At 39.3% G+C, this 21,439-nt stretch overlaps 2 protein-coding genes across 2 annotated transcripts; both read left to right on the top strand.

Moving 5' to 3' along the window:
- Positions 1 to 5,865: 5,865 nt before the first annotated feature.
- Positions 5,866 to 11,288, top strand: LOC149096167 (uncharacterized). The gene is made up of 3 exons (XM_089281540.1): positions 5,866 to 6,057; positions 6,298 to 6,717; positions 10,275 to 11,288. The coding sequence occupies exons 1-3, from the start codon at positions 5,941 to 5,943 to the stop codon at positions 10,623 to 10,625; spliced, it is 888 nt and encodes a 295-aa protein (XP_089137666.1). The 5' UTR covers positions 5,866 to 5,940; the 3' UTR covers positions 10,626 to 11,288.
- A 5,007-nt stretch (positions 11,289 to 16,295) lies between these two features.
- Positions 16,296 to 17,032, top strand: LOC149096166 (uncharacterized). Its single transcript, XM_089281487.1, has one exon. It carries the CDS (start codon positions 16,322 to 16,324, stop codon positions 17,030 to 17,032), a length of 711 nt encoding a protein of 236 aa, XP_089137613.1. The 5' UTR covers positions 16,296 to 16,321.
- The last annotated feature ends 4,407 nt before the right edge of the window (positions 17,033 to 21,439 follow it).

Here is a 21,439-nt window from a genome sequence, read left to right as displayed (position 1 = left end):
TGCAGGAGTTGAAAAAATGCGCTCGGAAAACTTGCGGTTGCTGTCAACCTGTAGGCCATTCGATTCTAGTTTTGAATGAAAGGAGCGTTAGTGATGGTGGAAATGTGTCCTCTGTGGTTGGTGATTCTCAAATCAGTTTGAAATAGTGTCGGAGACAGCTTTTAGCTGCGATACAGTTGGCCGTGAGCTGTAGTGAGCTATACTTTGCTCGCTGTTGCGCCCTGAAACGGACTGGAACATTCGCATCGGAAAGCAAGGTTATGTCTTTATTTTAACTGATTTTAAGAAGTGGTTTTGATGTTTTATTCCAGACAATCACTGTGTCAACAATTATTTCGAGACTGAGAAAAGTTCAGTGTTTTAAATAAATTAATCTCGTAAACATTTTGTTTATTGGGTTTGTTAAATTTGAGATGAAGCAATGGCTCTCGGCTTACCAAGACTAACTTTGTGTTTGGTTTAGTCTCGCTCGACTGCCGACTGAGACTGCTCGAGTATTTTTTCTGGGTCATTTTCTAAAAAAGAAACGGCTTTATCTTTCTCCTTCCTGCTAGACTATGCTTCTCGTTCTTGTTCAATGCCTCGACAAGACTTTTTTGTACTTTATCTTTTGCCCAGTCATGTAAAACATTATCTAAATTCTCAAAACTTTCCGCCATTTCAAAACACAGAGGTAAAAACTTTGAGATGATGACGTCAATCGTGCGTCTGTCCTCTAATAGATCACAGGCGAGAACCAATCAAAATGCGAGAATTACTTGGATTATTATATAACTGTTTAATAGAAACACGATTATCAACTAATCAGCACATGTATTTTCTTAGGGCTGTTTTCTAAATAATTATATATATGGCTCGTTAAGGCAGTTTTTTACAACCAGATAAGTATATAACCGTAAGCAACATGGGCAGACGCAGTAAGGGTAAGGAGCTGTGAAGTTCTGGAAATCATCCTAACAAAAAACACTAATTTTGTTGATCAACATTTTGCTGTGTCTCCGTATGTTGTTCAATCTTATGCTTATGTGGCAGTGAAAACCAGCGTTTACACAAACGGTCAGACAGGACTCCGCTAGCTACGAGATGGCGAAAAATAACGACTTGTTTCCTAACTTGAATCCTGTTGATTGTTATATGACTGATTTTGTAACTACTTATACGGCTTTACAGGTTTAATCTTAACCTTTAGTCATTTTGTTTTTTTTTTGTTTTTTTTTTTGGCTACGGCTTTTCTACATTTTTTTTTTTTTTCACAATTTTCCTTTTCTGCTTTAGGACTGCTCTTTTAACAAGCTGTATGACAATACGGCACTCAAAGTCTCTTACCAGGGAAGCATTCGAGTGTATGGTGATAATGCTTGCAACAGATGGTATTTTAAGTTTAACGGCAATGAATGGAGTGGTCCCATGCCAATTGAATCGGTGCTTTACACTGACTGGGTCAATATTGGAGAGATTCCAGACAACCACTGTCATCATTACTTTGCAGGTTACTGTGAAAACATTCCACGCGGCGCGGTTATTGTTCAACTCTGGGTAGGCAAGTGTCGTAGTGTTACTTCTTCCGATGAAATAAAATAAAACAAACTAAAATAATGCGAAGAAGTTGCAAACTCGTTAGCTAAACTTTTGCAATCCATTTCTCAAAGTAAACAGATTTTTCTTTTGTTAGGTAGAAAGTTTGACCTTCATGTTTTAAGGGTAGTTTTATTTAAAAGTTCAAAAAAGCGACGCGAGAAACGCAAATAAATGCGTTAACTTTCGCGCTTTACCGAGAATGGATCCCAAGACGCATCAATTTATCGAAAAAAAAAAAAAAAAAAAAGCATTATCATACATACCTCATTGAATTTGCTTGCTTGTATGGGAGAATATTGCTTTCGCTCTATTTTGTTTTTTTTTAATTTTTTTTTTTTCTTGCATGTTTATAGAGCTTACATGCATCTCGGTCCATAAACCTGCAAAAAAAACAAAACAAAACAAACAAACAAACAAAAAAAGAATATAGCTTTTAATATCCTTCGCGAAAGAAAAAAATAACGAAAACTATATTGGCTCAGTGAGCCCGGCAGGTTTAAAGGGAGAGAAAGTAGAGGTAACGAACATGGACCCACGACAACGAACTAACTGGAAACAATGCGCATTGAGAGGATCAACGAGTACAGGCAACGGGAAAATAAAGTTGGGTTACAATTGCGTTTTGTGGAGGCGCGGTGGCCTCGTGGTTGGTGTGGTCGTCTCCGGATCGAGCGGTCCTGGTTCGAGACCTGGCCGGGGACATTATATTGTGTTACTTGGGGAAGACAACTAACTCTCACAGAGTCTCTCTCCACCCAAGAGTATATCTGAGTACTGGTGAACCTAATGCTGGGTTAACCCTGCGATGGCTTAGCATCCCATTCAAGGGAAGGGCGGGGGGGGGGGGGGGGGGGGTTAGAAGTACTTCTAGTCGCTTCATGCTACAGAAACCAGGATAAGCTCCGGCCTGATGGGCCACTTCGCTCGTATACAGACTTTACCTCTTAACCTTACAATTGCGTTTCACACGGTTCCTTTTTTTTTCTTTTATTTATCACCTGCACGCCACGTTACCTTTTTTTCGTAAGCAGCACATGAGGGCATACTGCTCATTACAACAAAGGAACCAGAGTCGTTTATACTCATTTTAACATAGGCCACTGAATGACTGTTAGCTTGGTAAACGCATTATCAGATTACCGGCATCTTATTAACGCGGCTTACATCAAGCAAGTGAGACTACACGGGCTAGGTCACCCAATCTTAAAGGCAATTCAATTTAAGCTTTTTCCTTCTGGTCCTACAACTAACTGTAAAATCACGATAACGACCTAAAATTGTGGAAGAACAGAAAAGATTAACTCAACAAAAAAAATTAAAAGCTAAAAACGGGCATGGATAGGCAAAATTGGAGAATATTAAAAGGAATTTCGTTAGGGTAAGCTAAAAGACAGCGGCACAAATCTGTTCAAGTCAATCTCAGTCTGTATGAAAGTGTTATTTGAAATGCTCCGAAATGCGCTGTGAAATAAATACCACAAGTCTCACGCGGGTTATTTCCTGCCAAATTCATCCAAGGACAACTGTAATAGCAAATTGTAAATAGCGCGCTTTAAACACATACGTTGACATTAGACGATGCCATGAGAAATCTTGCTAAGGCACACTAGCCACTTTCAAAATTGAAACAAGCAGCGAAAAACTGACGTAAATGCTTATCCTTACCAGTAAAGTAAATTCACTTGGAATAAGTCATTAAGTCTACAGGAAACTTGCAGTGTTTTCTTCGTAAAAAATACTCAGAAAAAAAGCATAGAATAAACCAATTTTGCGAAATTCTTTTTTCCAGTTCTCAGCGACTTTTTAAAAATTTAGGCTTGGATAAAAGCGATAAGAAAAACCGCCAGAATTTTCAACACTTTCTATGTTTCTTAACCGTAATTATACGACTTTTAACTGAACAAGAAGGGCCCTATTGTTTGAGCCAAACTGTTTTTTCTTCAGCGAGAATTCCAATTAAATATGTTGCCAAACGAAAGATTCACTGAACCGAGCAAATCTCGGACTTATGGGGAAACGTTTCTGCGAAGTCCTCCATAACGAAAAATAATGAATGCTAATTGCAATCAAAAGTTTACTTCTGTTTTAAATTCTCTTCGTTTATTTATTTATTTATTTATTTATTTATTTATTTATTTATTTATTTATTTTATATATATCTGTTAAGGTACTGTAATCGAAAGATTTCAGCCAGAAACCAACCAGAGGATTCTTTCAGTTAGGAAATCAACTTTCTTTTAGTGAAAATCTAGCCAATCAAATGATGTGTCTTGGGTTAGAACCATCTTCTCTTCGTGCTAAGGCTGCGCCGGCTATGAGGGACAAGCGGCTCCGGGGACCAGAATACAGTAATTTTGTATAAAAACTCTATCAATCCCTTTTTGTCGCGTGTGGACTCCAAAGGAATCCTCGTTCTTAAAGGCTTTCTTAATCATTTCTAGAGCAAAAATGGGAAAACATTGGCCTATAGTCGTAGGGTAGTTAAAGAGTTGTAAATGACTTAAATCGGACCGATAAGTTGTATCCAAAGTTGCTTACCGTCATAGGTTTAGCTGAAACGGTGAAACTGAAGATTAGAATTGATACCTTTCTCACCTAAGCTCTGATGCGACGCTGATTCTATCGCCGAAAACGCTGATGGTTGTCGAGCTTAACATAGCACAGGATGAGTTTACGGTGGGTATTGCTCGTTTATATAATAATTAAATGAATGTGCCCTCTCTGATTGGTCAATCAGCTATGGTTTATTGTGCCAGTAAACTCATGGAAATTTCGCGTGTCTTCTGAATTATTATTTCAAAGCTATAGATTACAATTTCTATGGTTTAGAGGCATGATAAACCATAAAAACCTGTGGTCCATTGCTTAAATAGATAGTTTCGGTACGATGTAGTAACCTTATTCATTGCTAGCCTGTATTGTTTTGTTTGTTTGTTTGTTTGTTTTTTTTTTGCTCACTTCCGGATCAGTCGGTGTCTTGCCACATACATATCTCTGTCTAGGTTTCACTTTCAGTCCAAGCCAGATAAAACACATATGTGGCGACTTTTTTTTTTAAATTTGGAGCCATTATTTTCATAGCTAGCGCCCTGGTTGTTAGTATTCTGAAGCGGGTAAACTTTAATTTACACCGTGAGCTAGTTAGTTTAGTTGCGCTATAATAATAAGTCTAACACATGTCAATCTTTCATTGTTGTTTTGTTGCTAAGTAAAAAGAAAAATAATAATAACAACAATAGCTCACGAAGGGTTGCTACTTTTAAAATAACAGATTCACATCGAAGCACATAAATAACATCACACATGCACTGGTGTACTTTTCTTTGTTTCGGCGATGTTCCTGAAGTTTTATTACCGTTCTTTCGCGTTTCTACATCTGTCGTGACTGGATCGGTCGCCTGAAAATAGGTGAAAACAAATGCAGTATCAGGCAATGGATAAACAGGAACAGATTAAAGTAACATATCAACATATCTGAAAGAGGATGGGCAGGCGGGCTGTACTCTTGTAAAATACAGAACGTGAACTGGCTCGAAGGATAATCAGTGTAGGGTCGCAAGTGAGAGAGGTCAAGCGAAAGTGCCGTAAAGTATAAATAGCAAAAAGCAACCAACCACAACTTCGCAATAAGCGTTCTCCGACACCTAACACAGAAAATGCAATGAAGAAGGCGAAAATAAAATACCATGGGGAAACTGTATTTACATCTGACACGATCGGCTGATAACGTTACCACATGCGGTTATTCATAATATAGATGGAGTTATTGATTGGCCGGCTAGTAGCAATATTACTGCGCTTAATCTCCCGGGTAAAATAACATGATCTGATTGGCGGCCAGTTTTAACTGTCAGAGTAATTATGAAAGTGAGGGCTTTTATTTCCATATTTTCTTTAGCATCTCATAATTTAAATACTTTCGCAGAATAGTCGGGCGCCTACGGAACGACAAGCCTGGTCCAAAGTTACTGAATGTCATGAGTTTAGCTGTAAAATGAAAATGAGGTTAGAATAATTGAAACGTGCTTCAGCTAATCTCTTATGCTACGTTCATTCTACTGCTAATGTGCGCACTGCATGTAAGCTGAAGTTAACCAATTGTTTCGTTTCAGATTGGAATGAAGTTCCTGTTTTGCGGAATCGAGCTTAAAGGACACGGCACGACCGTTGATTCTACTGCTAATGTGCGCACTGCACGTGAGCCAAAGGTAACCAATCGTTTCGTTTCAGATTGGAATGAAGTTCCTGTTTAGCGGCATCGAGTTGAAAGAACGGGAATATACATAATAAAGAACATCTCCTTGACTCTTCCAAAGTTCATTTTCTCAACGTTTTGAATGCAAGCTAGTTCGTAAGAACCACATGCTACTAAACGGGATGGATATCTTCTCTTCATTGTTTATTGCTGTTTTCTTGTTGTCCTCGACAAGAACACACGCCAAGGAACTGAAGTCAAACGCTTCGACTTCTACCTGCAAGGTAGGTACGGGACTATTTCTTAAGGAGCGCGTAATTTTCGACTTGAGGGTGTTCAGTTACAACAAACGGTGAACAAGACGAGCAAAGCGAAAATAAAGGAACAAGATTAAACAACTGAAACTTGTTCATAGGTTAGCACAGAGCTTTATCAGTAGAGCATCAAGGAAAACTCAATTCTTAGAGCAGCCGATCATGAACACTTTCCGGCTTATTGAAACATTTCCTTTTCGATTTCAACAGCCATATCCTCCTTCTGGAATACCAGGAATGCCGGGAATGCCCGGAACAAATGGCGCCCCAGGAATACCGGGAACTCCGGGTGCTCCGGGTAGATATGGTTTTAAAGGAGAGAAGGGCACCATCGGAAAGCGGGGTTCACAAGGCGCTATAGGACTCCCAGGGAAAATTGGACCACGGGGTCCTGAAGGATTCAAGGGGGAGATCGGAGAAAAAGGAGAAAACGGTACAATGGGAACAAAGGGAAGTAAGGGTATCCCTGGGAATGTTGGCCCCAGGGGCTTAAAAGGACCCAAAGGAGAAAATGGCATCGGAACAAAGGGAGAGAAAGGAGATACACCAAACATGGACCCAAGACAGAGAGCTAATTGGAAGCAATGCGCATGGCGAGGAGAAACAAATGAGGACAACGGTAAAATAAAGGTAAGTCACTGTAGTAGGATCTACTTAACGTCTCGGCGTCAAACTTGCGGTCCACGAGGAAGTAAATTCCAATGATCTCATTACTGGGCATATTGCTCTTTTTTAACCCACTTCAACGTTGTGTAGCCCGGTAGGAAGTTTGGTAAACGTAATAAATGTTTATTTCCGTACTACATGATCGCTGGCACTGAAAAGTAAAATCATGTCCGACTGTACTGAAAACTTAAACCAAGTAAAATGTTGGAACTGGAATTAATGATACACAAACAGACGGAAACGCTCCCCGAGATGACGAAAAATAACTTGTCTTCTCCCGCACTGCAAATGCTAAAAGTGAAGTCCTTTTTCTTAGACTTGTTGATTGATTGATCGATTGATTTATTCATCGATTGATCGACTAATTGATGGATTGATTGATTGATTGATTGCCTTGATTGATTGTTTGGCTGATTGATAATTACTTGATTGATTGTTTGATCGATTAGTTCGTGATTGATTGATTGATTGATTGATTGGTTGGTTGGTTGGTTGGTTGGTTAGTTGGTTGGTTAGTTGATTGATTGATAGGATTGTACCTTACCTATGTATTTAGACTACGATTAATCCCTCTTTCGCTTAGTCCGTCGTGCGTGACGCGGAAGAAAACCGCAGGAAAAAAATTGCCACGCGAAATCCTGGGGGCGAAAAACTACCGACAAAGCCAGAGAGTTTGACCTTTGTTGGCCGAGAGAGTTTTTCCATATAAATTTCTGCTCTTCTTAACCGTATCCAATAAGATTCTTCATCTTGACGTCTTTTCATTACCGCTTAACCCCGGGAGATGTGTCGAAGAAAATCGTGCTACAAGTTCGCTACGTTAAGAGAAACTGCAAAGATGTTGTGAAAAGAAGGCAAAGTGGGGATCTCGCAACGCGTTTTGCTGCTTCTGTAGTCATAACTTTAAAAGTTATTACGGAGATTTCAAACGCAGAATTTCATTATGTGTTTAGATATTGCAAATAGCACGAGTGTAAAACAGAACTTGGTTTTTCTTCCGACAAAAAGCGTATCTGAATCAAAACCGAGCGAGTGCCAAATGTGTCACTAAAATTTGGATCGTTGTTGAATTCGTGAGGTACAGTATTATATCTGATCCATGAAGAGAGTGGATTTCTTGCACCGCAAGATCATATTTGCCGATAACGGAACGTTTCAGACGAATATCCAGTTTGCCATATTCAGGAAATTCTGAAAATTTAAGCAGAACAGATTCACCGAATGAGGAAGAAATTTTCAACGATTTGATTTAGGTTTTATTATTTTTTTTATCTCAGAAAAAGAGGTTAGTAAGCATATTGAAAACAAGATAAGCTTACATTTACATGTTAATCTCACTAATACATGTACATTGTTCAAACTCATTACAAGTAACTCAGCATCCGATCTAAGATTCAAAGAGTCATTGACAACAAACATTTGGATGTCAGGCGTTATGAGTTCGGATGTCAGCAAATCCTGAAATTTCTCCGACAGACATCGCTCCCGAGAGACGCACATCGAACCTTTCGCTCAGAAATGATTGTCGTACATCCCGGGGGGTACTCCCAGAAAAATCGGGTTGGGGTGTGCGGTCCCCTTCCCAAAACCCGCACTCCATTTATGACGAAAATCTGCGATATTCCCCCCCTATTTATGACCTGGCCAAAAATTTGAAACCCTGTTTATGACCTGACCGTCAAACCCTGTTTCAGACCTGCGGTATAATTCGTTCCCTGGTACAGACCAATGTGAAATTACCGTAAACATAATTTGTGAAGGGCTTTTGTTATTTTCTTTACGGTAATGATGAAAAAGTGGCTTCTTCTTAAAAAAAAGAAATACCGATATCAAGGCCAGAATGCATAGAATGCTAGAATGCTAGAATGCACAGAATGCTAGAATGCTAGAATGCTATTTATGACCAAAATGGCCAAAATCAGCTAAAATCGATACCCTATTACGACCAAAACAGCTGAAAAACCATACCCTTTGGGCCGCTCATACCTATATAGCCCATATAAGGGAGTACCCCCCCGCGGTTATATATTTAGGCTCGATTACCAGATTCGAGAGAGCAGCGGGAATCGAGCCTATCATGCTTTTTGTATCGTGCAGCAAGGTCAAGCACCGTCAGTTCACTGACTTGTTCTGCGGTTGTTGAGCGGCGAAATCACTAACCCACTCGCATTCTGGTTCGAAGCGGAGAGGTTCGACAACACTTGATGAATAGGACTAGGTTTACACTAGAGGAAACTGTTCCGAATTCGTGACGAATCCGGAATGTTTTACTACCTGATTGGTTTTCCCGTTTACACACAAGTGGACGAATCCGATATAAAAACTCCCCGGTTTGGTCGTGCCTACGGAGATTTTGAATCCGGAACTTAAAGTACGAACTTTAAATCCGGAGAGTTTTGTCGTGTAAACGATTTTCCCGACAATTTTCTCTCTAATACGAATATTTTCAGCCTGTGATCTTTTGAGTTTACAGTAGAACTAAAATGGCGGATCTAGTTTCTTGTTTCTCGTTGTGGAGGCAACAAACAGCTTGTTAACCATTCCATCATGAATGTTCCCTGAGTTGTCATTGTATGTTAATGGTCAGGAATCCGAATATCCTTTCAGTGTAAACGCTTACGAATCTGAATACTATAAAATTAATGATTCCGAAAACATTTGCGAATTCGGAAACATCTCCTCTAATGTAAACCGAGTTTAACACTCTTTTCCAAGCCTGTTGTCAGAATCGCAACAACATCATGGCCTACGAGATGCGATTTCAACACTTCGATTTGAAAGATCTCAATTCTCGGAGATCAAGATAAACTTTCCTGCAGGACATCACACTCCTTTCGCGCCCCCAGGATTCCGCGCGGTAAGTTTTTTCTCGCGGCTTTCTTTCGCGTGACGAACGACGGAGGAACTACAAGTACACAGTTTTTTTTTTTAAATAATGGTTTTGTTTTGTTTTGTTTGTTTGTTTGTTTGTTTGTTTCATTCAGCCGAGGCTGAATATTCTTGTTTTCCTGCCGATTTTAGAATGAAAACATTCTAGTGAATATTCTGATTTCTGTTTTAGAACGTATTTGGTGTGTGGATGTTGGAGCCAGCCTGCGGGCATTAGAGTCTGAAATGGGCACATACGGCTTCTTTCAGAAATGTTATTAGTATCGAACATACGCCTAGTGCTTTTTTTTTTTTTTTGTGCTTTTTTGCTAAATCTACCGTTTACAGAAACGAAGAATTTGACACGCTTTAGTTAAAAACATATTATTGTTTTGTATTTACACATTTTCAACAGACAAAATTATATTCCTTTCAAATCACAGCCTCGGGTTTATTCTTAAAATACTCTTAATATTTCTCAGTTTTCAGCGTCGACATTCTCATAAAATATATTCCTATAAAAAGAGTGTAGTCTACTATCTATGTGGTATTACAGCTTTTGCTTAAACCTCCCTAATTTATGCATGCAGTTATTCCTTTGTAAGCTGTATCAGTATTCAAACATCTTTAGTCATTTTGGTTTACTCTTTCAGAAATGTTCTTTTAACAAGCTGCACGACAATACCGCTCTTAGAGTCTCCTACCAGGGAAACGTTCGAGTCTATTCAAATTACAAATGCAACAGATGGTATTTTAAGTTTAACGGCAGTGAATGTAGTGGTCCCTTGCCGATCGACTCAATCGTTTCCAATGGCTGGCCTGGAGGGCTTTCCAGTATTCTCCGTCATCATTCCTTCGAAGGTTATTGTGAGAACCTTGCACGGAGCACAGTCAGCGTTGAACTCTGGGTAGGCAGGTGTCCTGGTGCCTCACTGGGTAACGCTTACACAGGATGGAACTCAGTGTCCCGGATTGTGATTGAAGAAGTACCGCCATCCCAGTAGTGCTGTTTATATTCATAACTGGGAAAAAAATAAGATTAAGCGGTATTTGCGATCAACGTTAGAACTTGATAGAAATACAGTTGGATTTAATTACTAGATTTAATTGGTGAAAATTCCATATATGCATATCCAAGTTTATATTCTTTTCATTACATTTTTTTGCCAGCGATACAGCGGACAACCGCATAAAAATGTTACTGATATAATACAATGTAAAATTGCGTAACATGAAGTTTTAATCTGTATGCGATCTTCACTTTTTTTTAAGGAAAGTTAATCTTGAGGTTGTGTGGTGGTTAAAGATATATTCCATAGGTACAGCTTTATTGAAAAAGAAAAAAAAAATGAAATAGACTGAAGCTATACAGAGAGTTATGTGATTGTCTTTGCCCTTATTTTAGTTTTTATTTTTGCAAAATTGTTTATATTGTTATTACTTGACTGGACAGTGTCTCTTAAATAAGTAAAATAAAATTTGTTTACTCGTATTTGGGGTTCATTTGCAGAGCACGAAGTCAGTTCTTTGCGCTAGTTTTTTTTCTTTAGTTTGCTATCGTTAACGAAAACACCGAATGATTTAGTCATCTTATTTGATCTCAATTATTCTTTAAACTTGTTTTGGCGTATTAAAATATTTTAATAAATAAAATATATTTACTCTCATCTCTCGTTCATTTACAAAGTACGAACTCAGTTCTTGGCGCCAGTTTGCTGTCGGTAACGAAAACACCGCATGATTAAATCATCTTATTTGCTGTCAATTGTTCTTTATACTTGTTTTCGCGTATTCAAATAGTTTATTTTCGAATTCTTCAATTTTTGACGCAGAAACTTCATATATACCTCTAAGAAAAGATCAAGGCTGGATTCCGTATGATCGCTATCGAGCTACAATCGCTGCCAATATTGGGATTACTACAAAAAAAAACTTACGGGATCGTTTAGATAAAACTCGTATCTCTTTCAGCGATCGTTGCCGCAACGATAGCTATGATCGCTGGCTGTGACCGTTTCAGTAGAGATCATAGGGAAACCAGCCATTACCAACCGATATTCTTCCCTTCGATTTATGGACCAATTAAGCGCCAAGTCTGCAAGCCATAAGTCGAAGGAAGCAAAAAGAGGATTCATAACTTGCAGCACAAACCGAGAAAATGAAATGAGTCAGATATTTATTAAACCTCTAGTGTGTGTCAGAAGGTTTTGAGAAAAGAATCAAAGTCACGCCGAATGGTGCCAAATGATTGACATACGTCAAAACCAAAAGGAATCAATTGGAAATCGTTGCTAAGTCGTTAACTAAACTTGGTAATAAATTATGAAATATTCTAGTGACAAAAACAGCTTCACATTTCAACAGTCACGCCCACTCAATTGACCAATCGCAGCGGATGTTGTAACTCACCAAATAACATGACGTCATTGATTGTCACCTCCATGAGAAACAAAAATATACTTTCTTTTGCGGGGGAAAGGCGTGATTTTTCTCAGCTGAAGAAATCATTGTAATTCACGTTACTTAGTTTATATGAGAAGTACTTAGAGGAATTTTGTTCTGATCTAAACGGCGAACGCACTTCCGTTAATTTCACATTAGAGCCAAATAAAAAAAGCTCTGACAAGATTGGTTCCCCGGCCGGATGGTCTTAATAGTGAAGGGGATTTTCATCATAGCGGTGCGTTGCCAAGTACAAGACAGCAAATAAGCTTTCTGTATCCTTCCCGAAAGGACTTCTAAGCTGACAAAGAAAATGTGTAGTAGATAAAAGTGTCAGTTTATCCTGTCTCATTCTAACAGAGGTCAAAATGCCTGTCTTTTCCGACAACAAGAACAAGGAAAATCACCTCTTACAATGATCATTTACCTCACAGAAACTTCACCTTTCAAATTTTTCAAATCAGTACTGTCTTGACACTCGGCTTCAGGATCATTTTTTTCGGGGGGGGGGGGGGGGCAACATGTTGGCGAGTAAAGGCTGGGATTAAAAAAAAACTCCACAGTTCAAAAGCTGCTTGTTTATTTTGTGCCACATGCTAGTCTTAAGCATGATTTTAAAGGTGAAATGTCTATCGAGCTTTCAATTCTCAGCGCCCGTCTACTCCCGCGCAAAAGATTTTGATTTTGATAAAATTGTCAAAAACGCGCTCCTGATATGGGTCAATATCTTTTGAAGTTGTCGACCAACGCGCTGGAAATACGCATTCATTTATGTTGCTCATGTCACTTTTGTCAACATTAAATCGGAACCAATCAGATATAATTCTCCTTTTCACGGCGGACCAGACCAGCCATTTAACAATACCTATTATGTCTCGACGATATTTCCTCGTGATAAATCTCTCACGGGTCACGTGGTTCCTGGCCGTACCTCTCGGCTACGTCAAGGAAATAAATTAGGGTTAGGGTACGTTAGGCCTGGAAAGAAAGCCTACAGGGACTACGCAAGAAAATGTAGAGATCACAAGCCATGCTCAGGCTCAGTAGTCGAAGCCCGCTAAACGGACATCGGCTCACATTGCGAATGGTTGACCTCACTTTACCGCCGACACTAATTGTCAGTGTACTGTATATTATCATTTGCGGGTGTTAAATGTTAAAGATGGTGTTACCAATGCAGTAGTGTAGTAACGTGACATGTTTAACAACTGTTTTCATTTCCTACTGTGTTTGACTCTTGTAGACCTCGATGCGAGACACTTGACAGTGAGAATGAGTGTAAAGTTACCAGTTTAGTTTGAAATCAAGTCAAATTCCCATAACAAATTAAAGATTGTTCTGTTGCTTTTAATTGTGTGGTTTAAAAGGGTGCGTTTGTTTTGGAAAATCCAAGACTGAATTCTTATATCCAAAAACGGATTTTTGCGTTTCTTTACTGAACAAATTAACACACTCACTCGCATCATGATGCATCAAAGGAACAGAAGAATCCACTCTGGTCTAGGATTCTTCAGTTCATTTGATGCACCATGATCCTAGTGTTCATGAATTAATATGTTTATCAAGGTGACGCAAAATCCGTGTTGGGATTTAGGAATCAAATCTTGGATGGATAAACCACGCGTCTGTAACGTTTATTCTGAGAGCACGCGATCGCGCTTAATAAGGAAACCGGATAATACAGACAGTTTTTCGTGTCCCTTTGATCCCCGTATTACACGCTGTAGCATTAAATTTCTCAATTGCTTGCCAACTACCTAAGATCTGTAATTAACAATTATTCCATGAGCACGCGTTTGATATGAGATGGTCAAGAACACAATTCCGCGCGGTCAAGTGAGCTACATGTAAGCTCTTGTATCACATTTAGTCTGTGCTGAAAGTACTGCAATCGAAGCCCTCAACAACGTTTTCCGAGACCAAGGCGAGGGACTTTCCTGGAAGTACTGGAAATTTCAAAGACGACCCCACCGTGCGTTGACTTCCGAAGATTCTCGACGACGTTGGAAATGCCGAATGTTTCCCGGGCAAAAAATCCGGATAGGATGAGTTTCGTCAAAATAATGTTGTCGTCAGTAATTTAGTGGAAAGTTTGAAGAATTGAAGGAAGTAACGATGGGTCTGGTTTACATTTTTTTTTTGTTAAGTGTGTCATCAAAGCTTTTATAAACACCTCAATTTTTTGTCTAGACAAGAGTGATTGGTGCCTAGGCGTGAGTGAGCACAAGATCAAAGTTTTAGGTGCTAAGGGTTGAGAGTCACGTTTTAGACGCGAGAGCTGGCAGGTATATGCATGTGATCTGTGAATTTCAATCCCAAGGAACCAGCCGTCATGTGTTTGACAGTAAACTAAAAAAAAAAAAAAACGTTTGGATTGAAGAGTGTTTCATCAATTAGCTAATATCACGCTGATCACGTATGATTCTGTAACCGAATGTACCGCATGTGATCTGTCAAATTTAGCACAAAGTAACCAATCGTTATGAGAACTGAACACGTGTTAAGAGGTAACGTGTCTCAACGGAGCTCCTATTCGACGCTGAATCTGTGGTGAAATCGCTGCCACGTTGTGGCTGTTGTGCCACGTTAAGCCAAAAGTAACAAATCCTATTGCTTCGTGACAGATTAAAACGTGTAGGAGCTAAAGGGAAACATATATACAGGGAATTCTCTCTCCTCCTCTAATCGTTTTTGATAACTTTGAAGGCAACTAAGGTCGTCACGCATGAGTACTAAGGCAGCAGAAATGCGAGAAATCTTCTGTTTCTTCCTTTGGCATTGTTTTTCTCTTGCTCTTCAAACGCACGCACTCATAAGAATTGCAGTCGAACGACTCGACTTTTGAATGTAAGACAGAAGGTAATGTCGTTACAAGCTGAGGTGTCGTTCAGAAAACATGCTCTCTTTAACGGGAATTTAAACTAAGCTCAGATGTACATCTATTTGGTTAACTCTGTTATCAATTCCACGTGCAGGCCCGTAGCCAGCTACAGGCAAACCCAGGTACTTGCCTCAGTCATTGTTTTCGTTTTTGTTATTTATAGTCATCATAAACACCCTTAATACCGAGGAAGATAATTTAACCACGACAGGAGCCCATGACCACGAACATTCCCTCAGGTATTATTTTTCTCTGGCTTCGACCCTGACGTGGTCCATTAATTCATAATTATATTTATAAACCGCTACGTGTGTTTAAACTTATGAAATAATTTAAAACCATTCTGTCAGGGCATGTACGGGGCTGTGCCATTCAAGAATTATTGAAATCTTGTGCAAGTGGTCAGCCCTGACGGATAGTCGAAATTAATCATCATAAATCACCGGAAATTAAGATACATGATATAATGAACTAAACAAATTGCAAAATAAACAACTAAACTTTTAGGGTCAAGAACACAATCCCGCGCAGTCAAGTGAGCTACGTGTAAGCTCTTATATCACCACAAGTCTATGTTGAAAGTACCTCAATCAAAACCCTCACAACGTTCTACGAGTTCAAGACTTTTATCCTAGTAGTATTGGAATTTTCAGAGACGACCCGACCGTACGATGACTTCCGAAGATTCCCGAAGACGTTCGAAATATTTCCCGGGCACGGTTCTTTTGGACTTGTTTCATCAAAATAATGTTGTCCTAGTAATTCAGTGCAAAAAAAGAAAAAAAAAAAAAAATGAAGAATCGAGGGCAGCAATGCTATTAATATGGATTAAACGTTTCTTGCCGATTATAGTCAACCGCAGTCAAACGATTCGAATTCTACATGTAAGGTAGGTAAGGTCAAAGTGATTCCGTTACAAACTGAGGTTTGTTCTAAGAACTTGCTTTGTTTTCATTGGGACCTTACACTAGATGAGATAAACCGATATAGATAGTAATATAGATATACTCAGATGTACTTTCTTTTGGTCAATTATGTATTTCCACTCCAGGTGATCCGTACATTATACTTTTAAGCATCCGCACAATCAAAATTTTGATGAAAAGCTAATCTGTCAAGTAAGGCACGGGACCTTTGTAATTAAGGAATAATTGAAATCTTAAAACAAGTATTAAGACGTGACGAACAGTCGAATGCACCATGAATCGCCAGAAACAAAAAAAATGGATCTGGTTAAAAAATACACGAATTGCTAACGTTTACCTCAAAAGTAACTGAACGCAGCAATACAGTACTTATTTGAGCAAGGGTGGAGATTCTGAAGATTTACGCATATATTTGTGTCAACAGCCGGTTCCTTATTCTGGAATACCAGGAATGCCCGGTGTGCCAGGAATACCGGGAACTCCGGCTGCTCCGGGCAGAGATGGCTTCAAAGGCGAGAAGGGCAGCATTGGAAAGCGGGGTCCACAAGGCGCTATAGGAGTCCCAGGGAAAATTGGACCACGGGGCCCTGAAGGATCCAAAGGGGAGATGGGAGAAAAAGGAAGTTCAGGTGTCCCAGGGAACATTGGCCCCAGGGGCTTTAAAGGAACCAAAGGAGAAAATGGAACGAAGGGAACAAAAGGGAGTGCGGGTATCCCTGGGAACACTGGCCCACGGGGCTTAAAAGGATCCAAAGGAGATATAGGTTCCACCGGAACAAAGGGAAGTACGGGTATCCCTGGGAGCATTGGCACAACGGGCCAGAAAGGATCCAAAGGAGAAAGAGGTTCAATAGGAACAAAAGGAGGTGCGGGTATCCCTGGGAACACTGGCCCACGGGGCTTAAAAGGATCTAAAGGAAATAAAGGTTCGATGGGAACAACGGGAAGTGCGGGTATCCCTGGGAACATTGGCCCCAGGGGATTTAAAGGATTCAAAGGAGAAACAGGCTTGATAGGAACAAAAGGAAGTAAGGGCATCCCTGGAAACATTGGCCCCAGAGGCTCCAAAGGGTCCAAGGGAGAGAAGGGAGATGCAGCGAACATGGACACAAGACAGAGAGCTAATTGGAAACTGCGCACGGCGATCGGATACGGATATTGACAACGGTAAAATAAAGGCAAGTCCTCATATCAGGATCTATTAAACTTCTTGGCTTACTGACTTGCGGTCTATGAAGAAGTAAAATTCCAGCGATCCAATTACAGGGCATCTCGCTCTTTCTCTATCCCCCTTGATTGTTGTGTCATTAGAGGTAGGAAACTTTGTAAAAGCGTTTAAAGCTTATTTCCGTGGTATATGATGGCTAGCGCTGAAAGGTAAAACCAAGTCAGATGTTCGAGCTCAATAAATAATACACAAACAGATGGAAATGACGAAAAACAATAACTACTTGTGCTCTAACTAAAACTATCAGTCTACACTGCAAATTACTAAATTATCCTTTCCCTCAGACTTGTCGATTGATTGATTGATTTATTTATAGATTTATCGATCGATTGACGGACTGATGGATTAACTGACTGACTGATTGACTGATAGATTGATTGACTGACTGACTGATAGGTTAAAAGATTGATTGATTGATTGATTGATTGTACCCTACCTATGTAGACTACGAGTAATCCTTCTTTCGCTTAGTCCGTAGTGCGTGACGCGAAAGAAAGCCAGGAGAAAAATGTGTGACATGGATTTCTAAGCTTATTAACCGTATCCAGTAGAATTCCTCATCTTGATGTTCTATCATCATCGCCTAGCCCGGATGAGGTGTTAAAGAAAGTCGCTCGACAGTCAGGTAGCGAGGCAAATACATGCCTTGGGAAGTATATCTTTGTTAATCGAAACTGCCAAAGAACTTGTGAAAAGAAGAATTATGGCGACGGGGTCATCTTGCAATTCAACGATTTTTCAGCGCTCGTCTGTAGGTGTAACTTTAAATATTATTACGGGGATTTCAAACGCAGAATTTCAACCGAGAATTAACATTACGTATTTGAGGTATTCAAACGTGCAGCAGTGTAAATCTGGCCGGTTTGTACACAGAACTTGATTTTTCTTCCGACAAAAAACGTATCTGAATCAAAATCGAGTGTGTGAAAAAATGTTTCACTAAAATTCGGATCACTGTTGAATTCTTAAGAGTATAACATTATATCGATCTGACGGGCATGAATTTCTTGCACTGCAAGATCATTTCAAGCGAATGTCTGGCTTGCCACATTCAGGAAATTCTTGAAATTTAAGCAGGACAGATTCACCGAAGAAGTACGAAATTTCAACGGTTCGACAGTCCATATAACTTATGTTTTATTTTATTTCGTTTCATTTTTTTATTTCAAAAAGAGAGGTTAGTGGGCATATTGAAAACAGGTTAGGCTTATATGTACATGTTAATCGACTAGTAGAATAAAAACTATTTGAGTCAGGAAAGAATCAGAAACAATGATAGAAAGATGTACAGGCGGCTTTTGACACACGTCTCTGAAAGGAAAGAAAACCGGTGTCCCGAGCAGGATTCGAACCCGCGTCTCCCCGCATACTAGTCGGGCGTGATATCCACTACACCGGGTGTCGTGATATTCACTACACCATCGAGACAACCACGCTCGATTCGTGGCAACTGATTGATATGAGCAGATAGAACGCGGCCAATCCAAGGGAAATTTTAAGATCCATTTTTGGATCACATTTTCATGTTTCTACCGCGTGCGATGATACACCAACAAAAACCACTATTTCGATGTCAGGTCCTACGTGTTCTCATGTCAACAAATTCTGAAATTCTCCCTACAGATGTCGCTCTGACGAGACGCACAACGAAAAATGAAGGGAAACGTTCCTTTATAAATGGCTGTCATACATTTAGTCTCGATAACCGGATTCGAGAGGACAGCGGCAATCGAACCTTTAATGCATTCTGCGTCGTTTTCATTCAATCTTTCAGGTGGACGGCAGACAGGTTAAGCTCAGTCAGTTCACTGACTTGTTCTTCGATGACATGATGCTATTGAACGGCAAAATCACCAACACACCGATATTCGGGTTCAAGGTGGAAAGCTTTACCAAACAAAACACTTGATAAATGAAACTCTTTCCAAAACCTATTGGCAGAATGGCAACAACATCACGAACTACTACACACTATTCCGACCCTTCGATTTGCTCCGGTTTCAAAGATTTCTATTTTCAGATATTGAGACAGACGCAAGACGTCACACTCCTTTCGCGCCTCCAGGATTACGCGCGGCAACTTTTTTCCCGGGGTTTTCTTTTGCGTCACGAGTGATGGAGAGACTGTATTCGTACACTGGTTTTCTATAAGGATCTTGCTTTTCCGGCCAAGACTGAATATTCTTATTTTTCTGCTGGTTTTAGGCTGAAAATATTCTTGTGAATATTCTTAGATCATAGCGTACGACCTGATTTCTGTTTTGGAATGTATTTGTTGTCTGGTTGGTGTTGAAGTAATTTTGGAGCCAGCCTGCGGGCATTTAAGCCTGATATTACGCACATACCTTCTTTTAGAAATGTTATTAGCATGAAACATACGGCAAGTCATGTTTTTATTGCTTTTTGGCTAGTTTTATCGTTTAAAGAAACGAAGAATATCATTGCGTTGTATTAACAAATTTTCAAAACACAAAATTATATTTTTTAGAAAATCCCAGCTTCGGGTTTATTCTTAAATTATTCTTAATATTTCGCAAATGTCAGCCTCGAAATTTTTCTAAAATAAATTCTTTTAAAAAGAAAAAGGGTTTAGTCTACTATCTATGTAGTAATACAATTTTTGTCTAAACCTTCCTAATTTATGCATCCAATTATTCCTTTGTGAGCTGTCTCAGTATTCAAAGATCTTTGCTCACTTTTTTACTATTTCAGGAATGTTCTTTCAACAAGCTGCACGATAATACCGCTCTTAGAGTCTCCTACCAGGGAAACGCTCAAGTCTATTCAAATGCCAAATGTAACAGATGGTATTTTAAGATTAACGGCAATGAATGTAGTGGTCCCCTGCCGATCGATTCAGTCCTTTTCAATCGCTGGCCTGGAGGGCTTTCCAATATTCTCCGTCATCATTCCTTCGAAGGTTATTGTGAGAACCTCGCACGGGGCACGGTCAGCGTTGAACTCTGGGTAGGCAAGTGCCCTGTTAAACCACTGGGTAACGCTTACACAGGATGGAACTCAGTGTCCCGGATTATGATTGAAGAAGTACCGCCATCCCAGTAGTGCTGTTTATATTCACAACTGGGAAGAAGTGTAGTTTAAGTGGGATATGGGATCAGTGTACGAACTTGACAGAAATACACTTAGATTTAATTATTAGATTTAATAAGGGAAAATTCCATATATGCATATCCAAGTTAATATACTGTTTATTATAACTGTTTGCTCGTGATACAGCCGTGATATAACTTTGACATAACTCTTGATGTAACTGTTTGCTCGTGATACGCATAGAAATGTTACTGATATAATACATTGTAAAATACATTTTTTGCAGAACATGAAATGTTTAATCTGTATCTGATCTTGACTGTTCTTTTTGAAGAAAACGTGTTGTGTACTGGATTAACCTACATTCTATAGATTTTATAGATACATATGTTACTGAAAGCTTTATTAAAAAAGAAAAAATGAAATAACAGACTGTAGCTATACGAAAGTTATGCGATTTTCCTCGCCCTTATTTTAGTTTCTATTTGTGAAAAATTGTGCATAATATTAATACTTTACTGGACAGTACCTCCTAAATGGATAAAATAAATAAATAAATGAAATTTGTTTACTCTTACTTCTGGTTCATTTACAGAACACGAACCCAGTTCTTTGCGCTAGTTCTTTTTCTTAAGTTTGCTATCGGTAACAAAAACCTCGCATGATTAAGTCATCATATTTGCTGTCAATTATTCTTTAAACTTATTTTGGTGTATTCAAATAGTTTATTTTCGAATTGTTTGATTTTTTACTCGGAGACTCCAAGAGAAGATCAAGGCTGGTTTCCATATGATCGCTATCGAACTACAATCGCTGCCATTATTGTGATCACTACAAAAATAGTTACCGGATTGTGGAGATAGAACTAATATCTATCTCAGTGATCGTTGTCGGTGCAACGATCACTATAATCTCTGGGTGTGACTGTTTCGGTAGCGATCATATGGAAACCAGCCATCACCAACCGATACTTCCCCCTTCGATTTATGGCCCGACTAAGCGCGAAGTCCGCTTGCCATAAGCTTAAGTCGAAGGAAATAACTTGCAACACAGACCGAGAAGATGAAATGAGTCAGATATTTATTGCATCTCCAAATCATGGACATACGTCAAAAACAATTGCATAACGTTGCTAAGTCGTTATTACGGGTTAATACATGACGTCAAAATTTTAGGAAAAGGAAGGTTTACTAGGTCTATTTGATGTGAATGTTAACAAAACTTGGTGATAAATCAGGTGACATTTTGGCGGCAAGAGCAGTTTCATATTTCAGCGGCCACGACTGCTCA

This window comes from Orbicella faveolata, unplaced genomic scaffold (genome assembly GCF_042242905.1).
Source record: "Orbicella faveolata isolate gen_17 unplaced genomic scaffold, um_ofav_v1 contig_48, whole genome shotgun sequence".
Classification (NCBI taxonomy): Eukaryota; Metazoa; Cnidaria; class Anthozoa; order Scleractinia; family Merulinidae; genus Orbicella; species Orbicella faveolata.
Note: the sequence above shows the minus strand (reverse complement) of the source record. Positions and strands in the feature narration are given on the sequence as shown.

Excerpts from the sequence above, each read along its gene's own strand:
- LOC149096167 (XM_089281540.1), top strand. The coding sequence starts at position 5,941 with ATGCTACTAAACGGGATGGATATCTTCTCTTCATTGTTTATTGCTGTT. Across the intron at positions 6,058-6,297 it reads CTTCGACTTCTACCTGCAAG|CCATATCCTCCTTCTGGAAT; the intron begins GTAGGTACGGGA and ends CGATTTCAACAG. Across the intron at positions 6,718-10,274 it reads AGGACAACGGTAAAATAAAG|AAATGTTCTTTTAACAAGCT; the intron begins GTAAGTCACTGT and ends TTACTCTTTCAG.
- LOC149096166 (XM_089281487.1), top strand. The coding sequence starts at position 16,322 with ATGCCCGGTGTGCCAGGAATACCGGGAACTCCGGCTGCTCCGGGCAGA.